At 45.2% G+C, this 20264-nt stretch overlaps 1 protein-coding gene across 2 annotated transcripts in view; it reads right to left on the bottom strand.

Annotated features, from left to right (window-relative positions):
• Positions 1 to 20264, bottom strand: part of ADGRF5 (adhesion G protein-coupled receptor F5) — a 56270-nt gene that overhangs the window by 11782 nt on the left and 24224 nt on the right. For both annotated transcript variants that reach the window (XM_075554999.1, XM_075554998.1), the window contains exons 8-14: positions 17539 to 17760; positions 15535 to 15738; positions 11411 to 11581; positions 8526 to 8735; positions 5035 to 5247; positions 3251 to 3406; positions 1039 to 1247 (exon numbers count right to left, since the gene is read on the bottom strand). In XM_075554999.1, coding sequence (XP_075411114.1) covers positions 1039 to 1247; positions 3251 to 3406; positions 5035 to 5247; positions 8526 to 8735; positions 11411 to 11581; positions 15535 to 15738; positions 17539 to 17760 — 1385 coding nt within the window. The remainder of the gene's footprint in view (positions 1 to 1038; positions 1248 to 3250; positions 3407 to 5034; positions 5248 to 8525; positions 8736 to 11410; positions 11582 to 15534; positions 15739 to 17538; positions 17761 to 20264) is intronic.

Below are 20264 nucleotides of genomic sequence, written 5' to 3'. Positions count from 1 at the left end.
AGTCAAATAAGGGAAATAGATTAGCACACTCACATTTCATTGAACATGTGTTAGGTATCTAGAATTGGGTCAATTTTGAATTCAAAAGATAATTTCTGTATAATAAAATAATTCATATCTCCCAGGTTCAAATCCCCCCAAAAGACATCAAAATTAAAACTTCCTGATTATCCTAGCCAAAATTTAATGTGTAAATTACTCAACTGGATTATATTCTTTAAGCAATCAGAGGTCAAGTTCTGATTTACTGCTTGAGTTTCAGCACCAATAAAAATGCTTTATACATAGTGGGCATTTTAGTGACTTCAGTAGGTGACCAGAGAAGAGACAGAAGATAATTAGATAAAATGTAAATTAGTCATCTTTCTTTTCTTCAATCATCTCCCATTGGTGAGATATTTGGTCCTAGTTATCTCAGGACCCCATCATTACTGTGATCCATCTGGTGGTCAGCACCTATTTACTGCAGTTCATGGCATTTTATGAGTTCCTAACTGACAACAAATGAAGCGTGATATGACATGGAATTATTTTTTGTTGAAATGAAGGAATGTTCTTGTGCCAAATAGCAGTAACATCTATTCCAGGTGAGTTTTAGGCGTTTCCTTTTATGGAACTATTGGTTCATTCTAAGACCTGAAGAACTCTCACACCTCTGAGATTATAAAGCCCAACCTTTTCCTTTTTTCATTGACAAAGCTTATTTTATATATTGCTCCTCTGGCTAAAAAGGCTAGAGTTATGGCTGGATCTCAAAATAATTCAAAGACCGTCAAGGGCAAGGATAATACCGTCTACCCTTGGAGATACTGGAAACAAAGCGCTGAGAAGTTCCAGTCAAGATCCGAGAGGCAAACACATGCTTTGTGGCCGCCATATTGCTATGTAAGCATGTGACAGCATTCTTAGGCGCTTTCTTGGAGATTAATACGTAAGAGAAGCTTTCAGAGCAATATCAACATACTGACGCCCCCTTTTCCTAAAAGCCGAGAATATGGTAACCCAGACAGATAGCCCCAGTCAAGGTCAAAGGCTCACCTTGGCCAAGTGGAGCAGACTATATATTGAGGCCGAGATGCAGTCATTCCTCTTAACCCTCCACCGGGACCCTTCGCATTTGTAAGTGATGATCCCACCCACGGGATTGCCATGGTTTCCGGGAACATCTGAGAACTGGCACAGCTTCTGGATGACTTTTCCAGGTCCTCCAGCACCTATTTTGGGATCTTGGCATGTGACGTTTTCCGCTACAATGGAAACGTGGAAATAAAGCAACAATGAAAAAGCATAGGAAACCCGGTGGACATACGGTCTGGTATTGGTAGAATTTTGACATTTGATTTTAGAAGCCATTTATTTCTCTTTAATTTCAAGGACCTTTTTCTGAGGGTCCCAAATTGCATGATACCCTTGATTTTCCAAAGCCCCTCATTGCTTCCCACATAGACTCGACTTCTTAATCTGCACATGCTTTTCCTAAAAGAATATATTTTCCCCACGCCTCATCCCACCTAGTTCCCAGGAATCTCCTCTTTTGTGGAAAAGCAAACCCATGGAAAATGACAAGTTTGTTATGTGCCCACCTGGATAGGAAGGACATTTAACGCGCCTCAGCTCTGGGATATTAGAGTCACCCGAGAAGCCTTTGAGCGCCCTCCTCCCCACCTCTGCGGCCTTGGTGTCTAAGCTCATGACAGCCCAAACAGGTCAGAATTTCTAGCGGTCGGATCCAGCCACCAGCTCTTTTTCAGGATCTCTCGATGATGCCCATGTGCGGCCAAAGTCCAGGAGCATCGTCTTTACTCAAAGACTTCATTGGTTGTAGGAATTCCAGGCCGCATGAAGGAGCCCTGGTGGCACCATGGTTACTGCTCAACCCAAAGCCCAGGGGCTTGGACCCACCAGGGAGAAAGATTTGACAACTTGCTCTTGTCAAGATTGTAACCTTGCAAACACTATGGGGGCAGTTCTACTCCCCGCCCCCCCCCAACAGGGTTGCTATGAGTCCGAAATTACTCAGTGACAATAGATTTGGGTAATCATTGTTCTTTGTAATGGTCCAAATATTCCAGGCAATCTCTTGAAGTTTCCCTTGACGATGATGAATGGGAAGTGACATTTGTTACAATGTCTGGATTCCCAGGGAGCCCTGACCCTCTGAGGAATGGAGTTTTTAACTTGCCTAGTTTTTAACTTCACATTTATTTATTTAGAATCTTGGCCATCGTGTACACATTCTAAAATGAGTGAGTATGCTTTCCTGGGAAGAGGAAGAAGCCACACTGGACTTGGGATCAAGAAAGCGGAGAAGCACACAGAGCAAGTGAATGAAACATGTCAACGTCTGGACTGATAGGGAGGGAGACTGAGGAGGTGACCTGGCCAGCCCTTGCATAGGGTTCAGTGACTCAGAGAGAGGTCCCGGGACTCTAAGCTGCTTCCTGCTGTGATGTCCAGGGCCCAGCTGCTAAGCCCGTGAGAACGGCCACAAATTACACAGGACACTCAAGCTGGGTGACAGGCCATGGGAGCCCCCCGAGAACAGGGGTTCTTTAGTGGGAAGACTTCTGGAGGGGGTACTAGCGGCAGAAGTGCGGGGTCAGCACATGTCCACTTGCTCCCCTACTGATACCGGGGAGGAGCCTTCGGCATGAGTTCTTACAGAGCGGCTGCATACATCATGACCTTCTACCCTGGAAACATTTTATGAGGGCGTATTGGCTAAGTGATGACCGAGGATGGGGAAACAGGTGCCAGTTCCTTATAGATACGTGCTTTCCCTGCAACTCTGTCTCAGGCCTGCGGTGGTAATGGAGACAGTCTCCCTCTGCCGCAACTTCCAGGGAGTGTCTCTGCGGAACAAAGGTACTGTCCACACTTACACTCCAGTGCACTGCTGAGCTTCCCAGACTCAGCAAAACCATGATTTACCTGCAAGGATTTCTTAACTACTTTCATCTCACCCCACCTGTCACCAGCAGAGTGACACCCTCCTCTACCGGCTGCCCAAACACTGCAAGTTTGGTAAGCATCCCATCATATCTGATACTGTTTTTTATCAGTCCATCTTTTTTAGCATTGAGATGGGGAGCATAGCATGTGTGTTTTAAATGCCCCTGGCAGCCCAAGGCCTGCCACACTGAGGATGCTCAGCAGATCTGTGCGGAATGAAGGCATGGGAGTGCGAATGGATATAAATGGATTTCTGTCCTTGACCATAACATTTAGAAGTGACTTGAAACACTCTTACCAGGAACCAGCTTGAGCTTCATAGGCTGACTCCGAACGGAATTATTGGCAGCATTTGTAAAGTGACAGAACATCTCAATGGTTTTTGGACACCTGGCCTTTGGGCTTGCCAGGAAGCTGTAGCTGTAACACACTTGCTTCCCATGAACTTCTTTTGCTAAAGATAAAGTTACAGGAAGAATTAAGTCAGAAGAAGAGAATCAAAAACACACGTTTTGTTAGTTCGTATGATATGGATAAATCTGCCCGACGTGAGTCTCCACATGAGTTCCGGAACGCACCACATTCATTTTTAATGTGATTTTGTTGATTTGTGTTTTGCCTCTGGGTCTTAGATATGAACAAGCCCATAATGACATGTGTGCTAACCAAAACTTTGCCTCTACTTTTCTTGACTCCAAACCTGCGTCCGTGCATTTTTGACAAGCAGAATGTTTTCTCAGTATCCATTTTGCTCCTCAAATCTCATTTCTCCTATCCTGCCTTCCTCCTTGCCTAATAGCTACATATGGGTTGCCTTCTCGACTAGACCTTGTGCACCAGAAGAGCAAGTCACTGATCTTATTTGTCATTGTGCCGTCCAGGGTCTAGCTCAGAGACTGACATGTGGAAAGCACTGGGTGTCCGCATACTACGTACCGAGTATTGAAATGTTTTAGTTCTTCAACACCCAGCTTGATTGCATCTCCCTGGATCATTCGGCCTTCTTTGAATACCCTAATTTTCATTGGGTCCCTGTTTTCCTAAATTCTCCTTTTTATTACTTTCTACATGATCCATTTGGGATATTTAATTGTACATGCATAGTCTTTGATGACATGGACCCATATGGACAGTAACATATGTGCCCAGGTTTGTTTTCCCTCCCTTTCCATTGTCTAATATGCTGCGTTGCATGAAGAAGTCCCTCAATGAATAGCTATTGAGAGAATAGGCAAGATTTAAAACCTCTATGAGGGTGTTGTGGGTTTTGAGATTTGGGGTTATGGCTTATCGTTGGTCAACCTTTGTGGGAATTATGAGCAATCCAGGTTACAGGTACCACTTATCAGTGAGGATTAGAAGTTATTTTTCCCAGTTGTTACCCACGGCCCACGTCACAGTACTATCTCAGTTTGGAGTCTCCTGAATCATGTAGGAAGGCTAAATTGAATCCTGATGCTTTGGTGAGGGCAGGGCAGTTGGGATTCCCAAGGAAACATTTTCCCATCTAGAGAGGAGACCATGACCTAACTCCCCACAGTAGACTGCTTTCCTGAGCTACTTTCTCCGTGAGTGTGACACCTGGCAAAGACCCTGACATCGTGCATCCTGGAGTGAGCGGGCTGCTTAGGTGAGGACCATTAGCACCTCTAATATGACAGTCAGAGGTCCCATCAGCAGACAGAGCTCATGTGTCTATATTTTCCTTCCCTTAATCTTTTTGGCTCTTGGTTATTTCTCTTACTTTCTTGTCTACTCAGCTATGGATTTAAATGCTAATTTTCTAGGTTGTCTAGTTGTTTCCTGAGGGATGGGACGATGAGGCTATATCTGGTTTTCCATATTAGGAAAGTGGGAATTTTGTAAAGGTGTTTCAATACTGCCTTCAAAGCTCCCACAGCTTCCGAAATGAATCCGTAAGCTGGTACAGAAAAAGGCTAATGGGATTCTGCTCATTTGCATTCTGTTTCTGATACTGCTCTGTGCCCCCTTTGTATTTCACCTCTCTATTTTAAGGTGAACTTTTAGATCCCACCTATGTGAAATAATAGTACCCAGACAAATCAAGAGTTGTCTTCTTACCAGCAGGAAAGAAAAAGGAATCCCTCTGGAAAGTCACTTTGTAGTCTTCATACCCTTTTATGCAGCACTTGAAGGTGTAGGGATCTTGGCACGAAATAGCAACTTCCAAAGGATCAATCATGATGTTTGGCTGAAGAGGCAGTGGGTGAACAATGACATCCTGGGTGGCAATACTGTATGAATTTTTATACCTAAATATACAGTGATAGGTTCCTGAGTGGAAGGAAGCAAACACAAGATGCAATGAAATAACCACCCAGCCAAAGTACTTGCTGAGAAGCCTACGCAGAGGAAAAGCTCCCTGCCAAGTTAGTTCAAGGGAAAATACAACGTCCTGAAAATTACCGGAGAAAATGTTGGATCAGCTCTTCACCTGAATTCTCTGTTTGAAAAATTAGTCCATGGCCACCGAGATGTCAACGGTGAACAAAGACCACCGAACAGCTTGTTAGGGCTGGAACTGAGTTGCAAACCAGGTTCCGCAACCTAAGCCAAGACTGTCACCAATCCAGGGCATAAATGGTAATCTGGTATGTGTTGTGATTGGAATTTCTTTGAAGAGAGTTGTTGCTCTGATAGAATGTTGTGTAACTGGACCTGAGGATCCACTTCTTAAAAACAACAGCCAAAACAATGGTGGAAACCATGTGAGATCAGGAAGACCTTGCTAGATAGAGAGTCAGAAGATGAACCTCTCAGATCAGAAGGCCCTCAACATATGACTGGAGAAAAATTGTCTTCTAAAGTAGAATCACACATAGTGACGTGGATGGAGTGAAGCACCGAGGACCTTCCTGTGCTGATTGTGGCATGAGTCTACAGGAGAAGAAACACTGCAGCCACCCATTAGTCACCAAAATGTGGAATATAAGAAGTGTGAATCTAGGAATGAAATGAAATGCATGGAGATCCACATCCTAGTCATTGGAGAGTTGAAAGGATTGATGTTGGTCATTTTGAACCCGACAATCTTATGGTCTCCTCTGCCATGAGTAACAAATGGATTTGGAATAGCACCATGTTTGTCACGAGCAAAGAAATCCAAGATCTATCCTAAAGTAGAACACTGTCGATGACAATATAATCCATATGTCTATGAGGAAGACCAGTTATTATAGCATTTTTCTCTTATTCAAATTGTGCACCATTCAAAAATTCCAAAAATGAAGACAGTAAGGATTTTTACTGGCTTCTTCAGTCTGAAATTGATCAAAAATGCAATTGAGATGCATTGGTAATTACTAGTGATGGCAACTCTAAAGTTGGAAACAAAGCAGAAACTACAGTAGTCAGAAAATATGGCTTTGGTGATAGAAAAAATGGTGGAGATCACATTATAGAGTTGTGCAATATCAGCAACTTCTTCATTAAATACCTTTTATTGTAAATTGTGGTAGGATTAAGAGTGAAGGGGTGGAGTCTAGCCTGTCAATCAGGTCATAGTCAATGAGGCCGCTGTGTGGGCATGTCCTTCTTCTGAAGATTCTGGGAACTCCTGTATTCCTCCTTGGAGGAGGGAGACTCTGACTCTCTCTTTCTCTCTCTCTCTCTCTCTCTCTCTCTCTCTCTCTCTCTCTCTCTCTCTCTCTCTCTCTCTCTCTCTCTCTCTCTCTGTGTGTGTGTGTGTGTTTCAGCTCACTCCCTGGGAGACATTGCAGCTGACATTGCACATGGAACTACACTAGTCCCCTGACCTGGAGAAGCCATGTGGAGAACCCTTGCCAGTGCTGAGATGCTTACACTGCCACTGGATCCACAACACTTTCCACCCACTGGCCTGTGATCGTCCTGCCTTTGACGTCATTGCATGTGTTTCATGAGTCTGAAGAAGGCTTTATTGATTAGTATTGGGCATATGGGCTAATATCAGACTTATGGACTTGATCTGGACGTGGCTGGGATGTTTTCTTAATGTTCACTTGCTCTTATACATAAAACTCTTTCCTACACACATATGTGTCTATGAATTTGTTTCTTTAGTCTACCTGGACTAACACTCAAATACAATATAAATTCAAACTATATATATGGACTCCACCGATGGAAAACACAGGCATCAAATTGACTACCACACATCTGGAAAGAGATGATGATGTAGTTCACTATGCCATCAATTTGTACAAGACCAGTGCCTGACTGAAGAATTGGGCATCAATTGCCCATGAACAAGTTCAGGTTCAAGCTGGAGAAAATGAAAATAAGTGCACAAGAGCCAAAGGACAACCACGAGTGGACCAACCTTAATTCAGAGATTGCCTCCTGAATAGATGGGTCGCGTTAAACACTAATGACCCAATATCAGACTCGTTGTGGGAGGACATCGGGGTATCATACATGAAACAATCACAAGGTCATTAAAGAGACAGGAAGAAAGAAAAGACCACAGTGGATGTCAGAAGGAACTCTGGAGCTTGCTCTTGAACACAGATAATTGATGCAAATGGAAGGAACAATGAAGTAAAAGAGCTGCACAGATGAGTTCAAAGGGCGGCTTGAGAAGGTAACGTATTAGAAGGAGTTGTGCAAGGAATTGGACTTAGAAAACCGCAAGAAAATAATACCCTTGGGGTTTATCACGCAGAAAACTGAAGGACAAACCCAGCCTCACGTTGTGAGACTGAATGACTCTAGGGGCAAAAGAGTAGATGACACAGAAAACAGCAAATCCAACGGGAAGGAACATACAGTCATTATGTGATGATCAATATTCAACCATCCCAGGAGCTAGTGTATGCGAATGCTGATGGGTTTGAATAAGTTCAAGTTGTACTGAAAACATTAATGACGAACAAAAACCCCAGACAGCTTTAGAATACCACTTGAGACATCCTAATAGACATACCACTGGATGTGTTTACCCACGAAAGGCAAGGCACTTGGAAAATATTTGGATGTTCTGGCCAACGGACTGGAAGAGATGCATATTTGTGGACAAAGAAGGAATACTGAAAGAAAATATCTGCCGTTGAATTACGGGATTGGTAAAGAATACTAAATATGCCATGGACTTCCAGAAGAACAAGCAACTCTGTTTTGTAAAATTATCATTGTAACTGTCCTCATAAGGCAGGATGACAAGCTTGCTTTCACCTCATGTACCTGGGGGAGATATTTCAAAGCAGTCCCTGGAAAAGGATATCATGCTTGGTAAAGTGGAGAGTCAGGAAAAAACAGGAAGACCTCCAATGAGATGGATTGACACGGTGGCTGCTACAATGGGCTCAAGTAAAGCAAAGATTGTGAGGCAAGACTGGGTAGTGTTTCCCTTTAGCGTTGTGCCTATCTGGGGGTGACTATGAGTCAGAACCTATTCTACAACACCTAGCAACAACAAGTCTGGGCATATTGCTTATTGTTTCTGACCCTCAGTTCCTTCTCTCAAATAATTGTTGGATTCAATGTGCCGACATCAGTTATAGCTGGTGAAGTGTCCCAGCGTAGGCCCTTCCTGAATAGGAACTGTAGTCTGTGTTTCCAGGTGGTCCACTCACCATTCCATTCCCTGGTTGAAGTCTTGACTGTCAGTATGGATTCTGCTCCATCAGAATGCCTCCACGTGGTATAAAACCTTTTATATATTTTAATTCCAGCAGAAGTGTTCCAGTATACCTCATCATAGTTACTCACATCACTGGAGCATTTTATCGAAAAGTTTTGTCCCTCAGAAACAGAAATTGGGTCCGGGGTTATTGTTAGGTTGGCTGAAAGAATGCAAACAAAACAGACAAAACAAAACTGGCAACCAGTCCGATGCTTAATCTTTCTGGTGATCTCAACAGAGGAATGACCTTTAAGACAGAGACAGACACAATTGGCCATCCTGACTCGACTTCTGTCAACATGGGATTGGTACCTTGACGCTCCTGGGCTTTACTTGTTTCTAGGCTGTTCCCGGTGGTGCTCTGAACTGTACTCATGTCCATCACATGCCTTAGGGACTCGTGCACTTCCCTTGTGTGGCTCGAATTATCTCCTGATGGTCAGTAGGGCAAAAGGTTGCAAACTTAGGGAGGTTGACTTAACCCAAGTTCCCCTCCAACTTCTCTGTGACACCTCAAGGCAGAATAAACGGTTCAGATCTCAGAGCAACGTCATTGTCAACTCGTCACAGATCTTCTTTCGTAGTAATACCACACCCTGTTATGTTTTCACTAGTTCTGTATCTTCCATAGAAATGGGTGGCCTGAAGGGCTGGTACTGCTATCTTCTTGGTTTCTGTGTGCTTGGATCTAGTACACAATCAGTGTTTAATAATGACTTCCTCACGAGCAACACACGGAGCCCTGGTGGTACGGGGGTTACATGTAGGGCTGTGATCTGCACGATCAGCAGTTTGAAGCCACTCGCCTCGCAGCGGGAGAAACACTGGGCTTTCTACTCCAGTAAACAGTTACAGTCTCAGAAACCCACAGGGGGTCGCTATGAGTCAGCATGGACTCCATGACAGTGAGTGAGTTTTAATGAGCAAATGGGTGATTTCTGGGGATCTTCTTTATGGAGAGGGATCAAATAGCTTACTGCCCAAAGAATTAGACCCAGGTCAAGGAGAATTGGGGTGCATAGGCATTCTATGGACAAATCACTCTCTATCTGCGCCTCTCAGAAGTTCATCTTCACATTGGTTCTTGAGGAATTATTCATCGAAAATCTTAACAGAGACCCTCAGAAATACCAACACTTATATAAATGCCATTCATTTTTGGTGTGGGTCTAGCTTCCTCTTCGCTTAGATCAAATCTTTTTACAGAACTGACATTTCAAAATGCCATTCACTTCTGTCCTCTAGAGATAAATGGTTTCTTAAGCCTGCCTTCCCCAATCACTGTAAAATCTTATTCTTCATATAAATCAATAGTAAATTTAATCGATATAAAAAGAAATCACGATTTCTACAATTTCCTTTAGAAATTGGGATTCAAAGGCTCGGACCCAGCCGAAAGTCATGTCAGCACGGTCACCTGGGCTCCTCTCAGTGCTCTCTCTGGCTGAGGAATCTGGAGAGCTGGGTTCTCCCAAGGTTAGCTGGGGGCACAATTAGGCTCGTGGAACCCTAATCTGGTTCTCATGATTCTCCACTGAGGTCCCAACGCAAAGCAGTGGCTTTCAGCAAAGATTCAATATGCCTCCAAGCCCACTTGCTCAACACAGCTCCCAGGGTTCAAGGTGGAAGGGAATAAAACTGCTTTCGCTATGCAAAATTGCAAACTGCTCAAAATACCCATGGGCAATCATGTTTTCCCAGACAATCGTGTTTCCAGATAAACCCAATTTGATGTTTACTAAGAATACAAACAATAACAGAAAATATGAAGAAGAGAAGCAAACATTTCTTATAAAAGTCCTTTGTCGAACTTGTATAAATGGGGTCTAATAGTTTATCTACATATTTCCTTTTTACAGGTGGGTGGAAAAGCAAGTTTGACTCTCCCATTTTTGCAGAGAGAAGTGAATGTATAATGCTTTATGAGCTAAAGGGTCTGCACTGAATTAGGAGCTCTGGGAGTGGAGCATTGAGCCGTTGACTGACGGGCAGCTTTTGGACCCCAGCCGTCACGCTTCTGCAGGAGAAAGATGAGGCTCTTGCCCCTGTCAAGATTTCCAGTCTTGGAAACCAAAGGGTCGGTTTGACTCTGACCAAAGGGTCAATGCAAGTCAAAGTGACCTTGATGGCAGTGCAAACATTTGAATTAATGGAAAGATAAGAAAAACCCTTGTTCCATATGTAAAATAACCACCATGTATCAAAACCAGGGAGCCTTCCTACAGGGTTTTGTGTAGAATAGTTGAAGTGAGAGATAAGAGATCATGGGTAGAGGTGAGGTCTATGGAAGAGCAAACCAGGCAGTTGGAACACAAGCGAGGAAGAAAGGGATAATGGGAGGAGAAAAGGAGGACGTTAAAGGGATTCCTTTAAATGAACAATAAATTCAATCAGAGCTAGGACTACTGTGAGTGTGAAACTCTGCCAACCGGTCCACGTCGGCCAGATGAATAGGAGGCAGGTGCTGCTTCCTGCAGCCATTTCTCCCCACTCCTGCTCTTGAACCCAAACTAAGGCAATCCCTCTCCATCAAGTCAATTGCAAATCACAGAGCCCCACAGAATAGAGTGGAACTGCCCCATGGGGTCTCCAAGGCTGTGGCGTTTACCAAAGCAGACTACCACGTCGTTCTCTCTTAGTGGGGCTGGTGGGGTCAAACTGTTTGGTTACTGGCCACATGGTTACCCACTGTGCCAGGGTACCGTCCCTGACTCTTCAAATCGTAGAAAAGACTCCAATTCATTTGGCTCACAGATATTTCCAGTTATTTGGCAGATTTTGCTTAAGGATACAGCATGTTTATGACTTAAAAAAATCTAGTAAAAGAGTCCTTACCCACAGAGGTGAAAGTCACTTCTATGTTCTTACTGCCTCTGGCCCCGTGAAAGCTGGTGAACTCACACGTGTAGACAACTTTGGTTCCAGATGACCCACTTGGGCACTGCGTTCCATTGGCCTTAATGGTGTATTTGCTGCAGCCAAACTCCCAGTCTGTTTGTTGGATTCCTGCAATGACATGAGCGAGTCTTTTGTTGTCACGGTTAGCTGACTCGCCAGCCAAGTGACTAAGAAGCAACACTAGTGGAGAAGGGTTTTTATTGAACGGAACTTCTTCTCTTTTGAGAACTTGACACACCCTGGGGCCAGGCTGCCTGGCTTCAGATCTCAAACTCCATCACTTACTGTGTGCCTCCACTTCTTCAATTGGAAGGCAGGGATAAGTAGCGACTGGCACAGATATTGCGCTGGGGAAATCTGCTGGGGAGACCTCTTTAATGTGTCCAAGAGCCAGGTGTCACTCTGAGAAATGAGATGTGCCTGACGCAGTCCGTGATATTGTCCATGGCCTTCCTTGGTGGAAGTTGGACACAAAATAAGGAAGGTCAAAGGAGAATCGATGCATTTGAATTATGGCACTAGCAAAAAATACTGCAAGGACCATGGATTTCTGGAAGACCAAACCTCTGTCTTGGAAAAAGTACAGCCCAAAGCCATGATAACCTACTTTGGACAGTTATCAGGAAAGACAGGTGCCTGGAAAAGGACACATGGTTGGTAACGTAGAGGGTGGTGACGGCAACAAGGGGCTCAAACACAACAGTTGTGGGGGTGACTCGGGTCCAGGAGGCCTGCTACTCTGTTAAGGGGGGCAAGAACAAGACCGCAGCACGCCCCTAGAGGAGGATTTTCGTAACTTGTCAACTCTTCTTGAATCTTTATTTGTTTTGCGAAGCTTCAACTTCATGCTTTTTCAGGTTTCCCCTTCAAAGCAGCTCCTCTTCCTTACCTTACTTAAAAAAAAATCATTTTATTTGGGGGGGGGCTCTTACAAATCTTGTAACAATCCATCACTTAATGGTATTGAGCATACTTGATCATATGTTGCCATCAGCACCTTCCAAAACAATCTCTTTCTAATTGAGCCCTTGGTATCAGCTCCTCTTTTTCCCCCTCCCTCCCCACCCTCTCCTTCATGAAACCTTAATTATATATTATTATTGTTATTTTGTGTCTTACACTGTCCATTGTCTCCCTTCACCCACCTTTCTGTTATTCGTCCCTTTGAAGGGGGAACTATAGATCCAACCTTGTGATGGGTTCCCCGGTTCTCCTCCTTCCCACCCACCTGCCTCCACCCTCCTCCTACTCTCATGATATTGCTATTCTCACTACTATTCCTGAAGGATTTATCTTCCTGAATTCCATGTGTCGAGAGCTCCTATCTGTGCGAATGTGCGTACTCCAGTGTAGCTGTATTTGTAAGGTGGTCCCGAGTCCTGGTTGGGGGAGGCGCACGGAGGAGGATTCAGGAACTAGAAGACTGATGTGTGCTTCATCGGTCGGCGTTACACTGCATCCTGGTGTTACACTGCGTCCTGGTGTTACACTGCGTCCTGGTGTTACACTGCATCCTGGTGTTACACTGCATCCTGGTGTTACACTGCGTCCTGGTTAAATCGGCCCTTCCTTGTAACCCCTCTGAGCGGGGAGGGCCAATTGTTCACAGATAGGCTTTGGGTCTCCACTCCACCCCACCTTTTTTCACATCTATATAATTATTTGTTGGGGATCTTTTGATACCTGATCCCGCCAACAACCTCATGATCACACACATGCCATACTTTCTGATGCCAGGAAAGCCCTGCTGTTTGAGGTGTTTTACCCGTTGCCTACGGTTCTCCACGATCTTTCTGTAATATTTCCAGCTCTGGATCCTTCACACTTGCTTTCTTCCCACCTCCTCCGCTACCATACACTTGTAAGGTGTCCTTCAAACGCTCAAATAGGGCTACAATTCTGTCTCTGAAACGTGGGTTTACTTCAACCCATGGCCGTTCCCTCGGGCAACCCTCAGCAGAGTTTGCCTGCTATCTGGACAGCTGCAGAGGATTGCACCCGAGTCTCCATTATCAGCCATTCGCCTCTTGAAGCTACCTGCTACACCACCTTAGCATTTACTCTTCTGAGGAGAACTGGGAATTTGGAGCATGAGAGCTGCAGGCAGGGGGCAGCCAGGGAAGGAGGAGGAAGAAGGGGCAGGGTGTTAAGCCCAAAGGTAAGTACAGCAGAGACCCGCCTGGGCGGATCCCAGGGTGACAGCCCTGGGACAGGAAGCCTATTGTTCTTCAGCCACTCCAGCTGACAGTGGGCACTGGGCTGTCTGCAGAAGGGGTGGCCCCAGAGAGGTCCCTTAGCATCTGCACACAGACGTCCGGGTTCATTTGGCAGAGGGTGAGATTTTTCAAGTCGAAGCCAATTGTAAGGAACTTTCTCCCATCTGGCAGCTGCTTCCAGATGCCTGTAACTCCTTTTCCTTCTGAATCAAGGAAGTGGCTCAGGTGTCAACCTTGATTTCAGCAACTACCAGCTGCCTTCCCCACTCTGAGTGCTTTGAAGTTCCATGCAATCTCTGGGATGGGCTTCTCAAAGAGATGTGCTAGGGAAAAGTCCCATGGAGATTGATTGTTATTTAATGACTTGAAAAAAAGCAACAACGACCAAAAAACCACTTAAGGTAGTCCAAAAGTCAAGGCTTTGTGAAATAAAGGCTCAGCCTGTGAATGCATCCCATGTGTGCAAGCACATTTTCCTTTAGAGGAAGTCGCTCCTTTAAATACATCCACATAGTACTGTTACTCTGTAAGTGAAAAGCAGGATCTTATTACACTGGATTCCAGGGAGAAATGGTTTTCTACTTTGGCCCACACTCTGCCAGATCGCCTTGACCCAGGGTGGGTTTACCAGGCGTGGACAAAACAACGTGGCCCAGACAAATAGTGGTCTTGAAACAGGATCCAAGATGAGTCTCAGTTCTCTTTTTTTCTCTGCTTCTCATGAGAGCCATAGATACGTCATTTAATTTCCACCTCGATTCCCTCGTTTGGAAAATACCAGTTTCGCTGAGACATGTTCAAATTTAAATGTGACCAAAGGAGATAACCTTGCTTCCCAAGGTTGGTCAACCAGAAATGATTACCCACACAGGGCCAGTCTTGACGTATTCATTTCATTTCTTATCCCTGTCATTGTAATTAATAGCCAGGTGCTGTCAACTCAAGGGATGGCACTGGCTGCGGAAAGACCAGGGGTTGGAAGTCGGTCAAATGATTGGCAAGGGCAAGGCTGGTGTGATTTTACTCAGCGACACTTGCTTGGTCTGTGTCTGCTCACCCCCACGGCCCAGCACATCCAAGCCAATTCTTGTGGAAGAGATTCTTAGCATCTGAGGCTGTGATCTTGACCCCAGCTGATCGCCAGGACTTTTCTCCTATGGGGTCCAGCTGCCAGCTTTTTCAGGTAGCAGCTAGGGCTTGCTCACTGAACCTCCAGGGCTACTATTAATGAAAACCTTGGAGGATGAAGAATTTCAGATAAGGTCTCAAATCTAAAACAAAAGCAACAAGATCAGAAATTGACAAACAACCATTGAGAAACAAACAAATGAGAAAGAGAGAGAGAGAGAGAGAGAGAGAGAGAGAGAGAGAGAGAGAGAGAGATCAATCTAGAGACAATCCACAGAGAGATAACACTGATGTACAGGCAGAGGAGCTAGAAGACCAGTTACCAAGAGAAGAGGCACAGATATTAGAAGCTCCAGGTCGGGCTTCAATGCAAAGTGAATGACCTCAGACTTTGCTCGCTGCTGAAAAGGAAAGGAAAAGGTGGCGGCAAACTATTCAGCAGGCGGGAGAGGCCAAGAGGCTTAGGTCATCGGAACCACACCCTCTTGGGTCTTCCACACAACCCAAGCACTGGCATCTACATTCACATGCTTTCTGCTCTAGAGTGGCTAAGCTGGAGCTGCTGTCAAGCTCCGTGTGTTTTCACAGTCTGCAGCCCAGAAACAACCCGTCATTTCCTCCTCCCAGGCCCCGCACTCCCCTCGACTACCTCCCAGGCTTCTTGGCCCAGAGCTAAAAAATCCATTTGCCAAAGGGCCTCTGATGCCAGATGCTCACCTGGAATGTGTATTTTCCCCTCCTGTTTCCATCCGATGTCACTCCAGTTGGCGTTCTTCTCACTACAGCACTTCAAAAGCACGGATTGGTTGTCACACATCACCTTCATGTCTTCATTTGTCGAAATTTGGAGGGGGTTAACATCTATTTTTTTCCTGGACTCGTATTCAAAAATATCTAATGTCAGTTTGCAAATATATTCACCTGCATAGAACACACGAAACCACTTATTACTACTACGCAGATGTATGTTCTAAAACAAACGACAGCTTCGTGAACGCTCTTCAAAAGCAGGCAACACCTGGTCTCAGCAACGCTCAGGGGACCGTCAGGAAGGGCAGCCAGTCGATACTTGATATTTCTGGGCCAAATGGACCAGAGCAGAGACCTTTTGTTTAGTTGAAGGAGAAAGCAGAAGTCTCGGGGACTTTGCTAGTAAGACAAAGGTATCGGAATGGAAGACTAGGAAGGGGAACTGGGAAACACCGGGGAAATAGACGATGGTGCACACGGCTTGCTCTGTGACAAAAGCAGGATCCCCCAAGATGTGTCTGTGTGTCTGCAGCCCACCTCCTCCTGCTCAGAAAGAAAGACGCCCTTGTCAACATCTGGGCTATTATTTTCTAAAAGGTCAGGTTCATCGCCAGGCTCAGATCAGATGTGTGTCTCTGTTGTTGGGAGCTCAGGGTGGGGCGCAGGAGAGGCGGGAAGGAGAGATTCCAAAGGAGCACACGAGCAGTCTTGGAGGTCAGATCTGTTCAGTGCCTTTGGGCTGGTGGTGGTTTCACCGGTACATACATGTTCCAAAATATTCCGAACTGCACACTTCCCATACGTACAGTTCACAGGGTCTCAACTGTTCGAGGCCTAACGAACAAAGCAAAAACCAAAGGCTGCTTCTTTGTTTCCAGGGATAACTTGTAAAGCTTGGTCAATGTGGGAAACTGTGTTTGTGTTTCAAAAATAATGCTTCCTGACTCAGATAGCACAAGAGAGAGAATGCATTAAGGCGGCACCGAGCCTGTTGTGCATGATGCTATCTTGGTAGGCTCACGGCATTTATCAAAACCCATAGAAGTGTACCACACAAAGAGTAAGCCCTAATAGACTCTGGTTAGTAATGGTGTGTCAATATTGACTCATCAGTGGTAACTAATGTCCCGCATTAATGCAAGGAGTTAATGAAAGGGAAAGAGCGGGGTGTAGCTGGGAGCGCTCTGTGCTTGGTGACATGTTTCTGTCAGCCGAAACCTGCTCTTAAAAAAACACCTCAAAGTGCTGACCTCTAGGCCTGTAGACATGTCTCTGTCTAGAATTAGAGCTTTTGTTGTGGCTATTCGCTCACTGTGGTTGATTTGAGTTTGGATTGATGATGCCAGTTGGTTTGGTTTGGTTAACTGTGCTCATCCTGGAGACATCAAAATACCCACTGCCATTCAGTCTATTCAGACGCACAGTGACCCTACAGGGCAGAGTGGAACTGCCCCTCTGGGTTTCTGAGGCTGTAAATCTTTATAGGAACAGAAAGCCTCCTCTTGCTCCTCAGAAGAGGCTGCTAGTATTGAACTGGGGACCTTTCGGTTAACAGCTCACTTAGTAAGCCTCTATGCTGCTGGAGTTCCTGAAACTGGAGAAGAGGGGTCCTAAACCTAATCACTTCGGAATGGTGTCTTACACAAAGACCAGATTAGATATAGGGACACACACACACACACACACACACACACACAAAGATGGAAGACCGGCAATATGTTACAATGCAGGCAGATGAATTTACAAGCTCAGAAGGGACCAGGATTACCAGCAGCTACTGAAAAGCTGAAAAACACATAGAAGAGTGTGCCCTGAAGCCCACGTCCTGAATTCAGATGTGGTGCTTCCAAACAGCAAGAAGATCCGTGTCTGTTCTTTAGAGCCACGCACGTTGTGGTACTTTGTCACGGCAGCCCGATGAAACAAAAGCAGGCGGCAATCTCTCGTACAAGCTCGCGAACACACACCTACCCGAGTCACGCTGCGTGGTATTCAAAATGATGAGACGGGACACCGAAGTCATGTTGTTGAGCACGGTGGTGTACACAGAGAATCTGCTGGTGTTCTGGATTTCGGTGCGCCTTTCGACATGATACCAAGACACATTGGAAGATAAAACTTCATTTTCACACATCAGAGTGACTGTGTCCCCTTCAAAGGTGACTTCTGGTGTGACAAAAAACTTGGTCTCATCTAGAAATGCAAAGAAATGGTGTTAGCATCCCCAAACAAAGGCAGGCACCACAGCCCCCACCTTTTGGCGTCCAAGGATGTCGCCACAGCCTCGGTGGTGCCTTGAGATTATATAACAAGCCACCATGTTCTCCAGTGTGAAAAACTACAGGCCCGCAGTTACCACCTGACTCATAGGAGGGACATCGGTTGCAGTGTGAGGTTTTTGACTGCTGGACTGTCTGGAGCAGTGATAATAGGGATCCGGAAGCTATTTTCAAGGAGTCTCTGGGTGGCTAAAATGACCGAGCACTGGACCTCCAACTGAATGGCTCCAAGTCACTCAGGTACCTTGGAAGACATGGCTGGCGATTGGCTTCTAAGGAGTCTGCATCTCCAACCCCCCACAGAGAAGATTCACTTTGCACACATGTAGACACCATGAGTTGGAATCAACTCACTGGCTACTAACAATGATAATCACAACAAGCTATTAAGAGGATTTCACAAGCCCTGGGAGGGAATGTAGTTGACTCATGAAAAAGATCACATAGGTGAACTTGGCCATCAAGTTTCTTTGCCATTGACTGCTTCTAACCATGCGGACACCTTATGCTGCCTAAAGAATCTATGCTGGTATTTTTTATGAAGTAGGAATGGGGAAATGAATGAGTTATTGATAGCAAAGTCTGCTTGAAGTAAACATTTATTACTTCAAAGCCAACCCTTCATGTGCCCTCAAAGAATGGGAGCTTTACAGACATAAGATTTAAATCCCAGTGCAGAACCACAAGCAGCCATGTGACCCTGGGAGCTTACTGAGCTTCGTGCCCTCATCTGGGAAACATGAGCCTTGAGAACTCCCTTGGGAGATGATTCTGGAGTGGGGTGGGTGGGTGGTAGCTATGGTTATTATTCTGACAGTAGCATTCTTGGAATGACTATATATACTGTCCTTTCGTGGATAAAAATAAAGACGCAGCATTGGCTGGTTGTTATATGTTCTGATGGACACCCCTTGCTACCTGAGGTGCAATTTCCCCCTCTCAGCTGTGTGTCTTGCACTGTGAATCTTGTACTACGTAGAGAGGAAATCAGAGAACCTGGGCTCAGGAGAATCTATGCTGCCTCTTTTTATGGAGCTGTAGGCTCAGGCAGGACTCATTAGGTATTACACACGTGAGAAGAAAAACACCACGAAATTAATTTTAGGTAGTATGTTGCTCAAGTTAAGATCCCAAAGCATTGAAATGTTTCGTAGTGCTTTTCTTAGATCCTTGATTAACACAACATTAAAAAAAAATCACATTCAGCTATTAGAAAACAAGGCTATCTGTGAATATCTAATAGAGGGAGCTGGCTTTAAGCCACACAGCCTTGTGTTGCTATGTACATTTGAGAAAATCATTTACTCTCACCTGTAAAAGGTAGATAATAACACCTACCTCACCTACCTCACAGGGTCCACGGCAGTGAAATAAATGTAATACATTGAACTGAGCATGAGAAAAATTCACTAACGGGATCACTGTTTTCATCACTATAGTTACTAATGGCCGTAATTAATGCCAGTGTTACATGGAATTGAAAGCAAATGGACTGAGAGTAGTTCCAGAAGGTGGCCCCATTTCTGATTGATCCGGCATTACCAGAGGATTAATGCCTTACAAAAATAAATGCAACTTCTCCCAGAGTCCCTGGGTGGGGAGGACAGTTAACGGCACTTGGCTGCTAACCCAAAGGGCTGGGGGTTCCAGCTGTTTCATGGTGTCAGGCTGTGAATCTTACAGAATCCCATTCTAGTCTTGGAAGGGAGGCTCAGGATGGAGGCAAGCCCTCTACAGAAGGATGTGCAGAATGCTCTTTCCAACCACTTTCCTTGCTCTGTGGACAAACAAGTCACAGCTAATCAAGCACTTTTGCCATTTCCCCATCGGTGCCCTTGGCCATTGGCTCTCCTGTGCACGACTGGAATTTCTGGTGCAGATGAATGGTGCTCGCTATAGGTTGACTATACTGCAGTCTTCTCCTTCAGCTTAAGGGCCATAGGAACACCAATCTGTCCGGGCGAAGAAGGTGCATCTGTTGGATGGCCTGGTCGCTTTAGGGGCAGAGAAGGGGGAGGGATTGCTAGGCTTCCTCTGGTGTGAACCTGAATTTTTAAGCCACTTATTCCCTTGCATTTAGTGTTCTAGTTTTCCTGATTGGTTCCTGCCCCATCTGGATTTTTATTCTGCCATTTTTTCCCCCGGCAGCTCTCTCTTGCCATTTTATACCTCAGGTTTTCTTAGATAGTTTTATCACTTTAAGTATTTAAAAAATTGGCCTAATATCTAAAAACATTGGCAGGAAATGTAAGCCCTTATTGTAGCCTTCCAGCTTCTTCTCCACCAGGATATCCCATTGCTTCCAAAGAGGAATCTCCTTCACTGCAGAAGCCCGGGTAGAAGCCCTCCAGGTCCTCACCCGCCAACTGGCTTCCTCCCTTACTATCTCCCGGGTAGTATTTGGTTCACCCACCTACT

Source organism: Tenrec ecaudatus, chromosome 7, assembly GCF_050624435.1.
Source record: "Tenrec ecaudatus isolate mTenEca1 chromosome 7, mTenEca1.hap1, whole genome shotgun sequence".
Taxonomy (NCBI): domain Eukaryota; kingdom Metazoa; phylum Chordata; class Mammalia; order Afrosoricida; family Tenrecidae; genus Tenrec; species Tenrec ecaudatus.
Note: the sequence above shows the minus strand (reverse complement) of the source record. Positions and strands in the feature narration are given on the sequence as shown.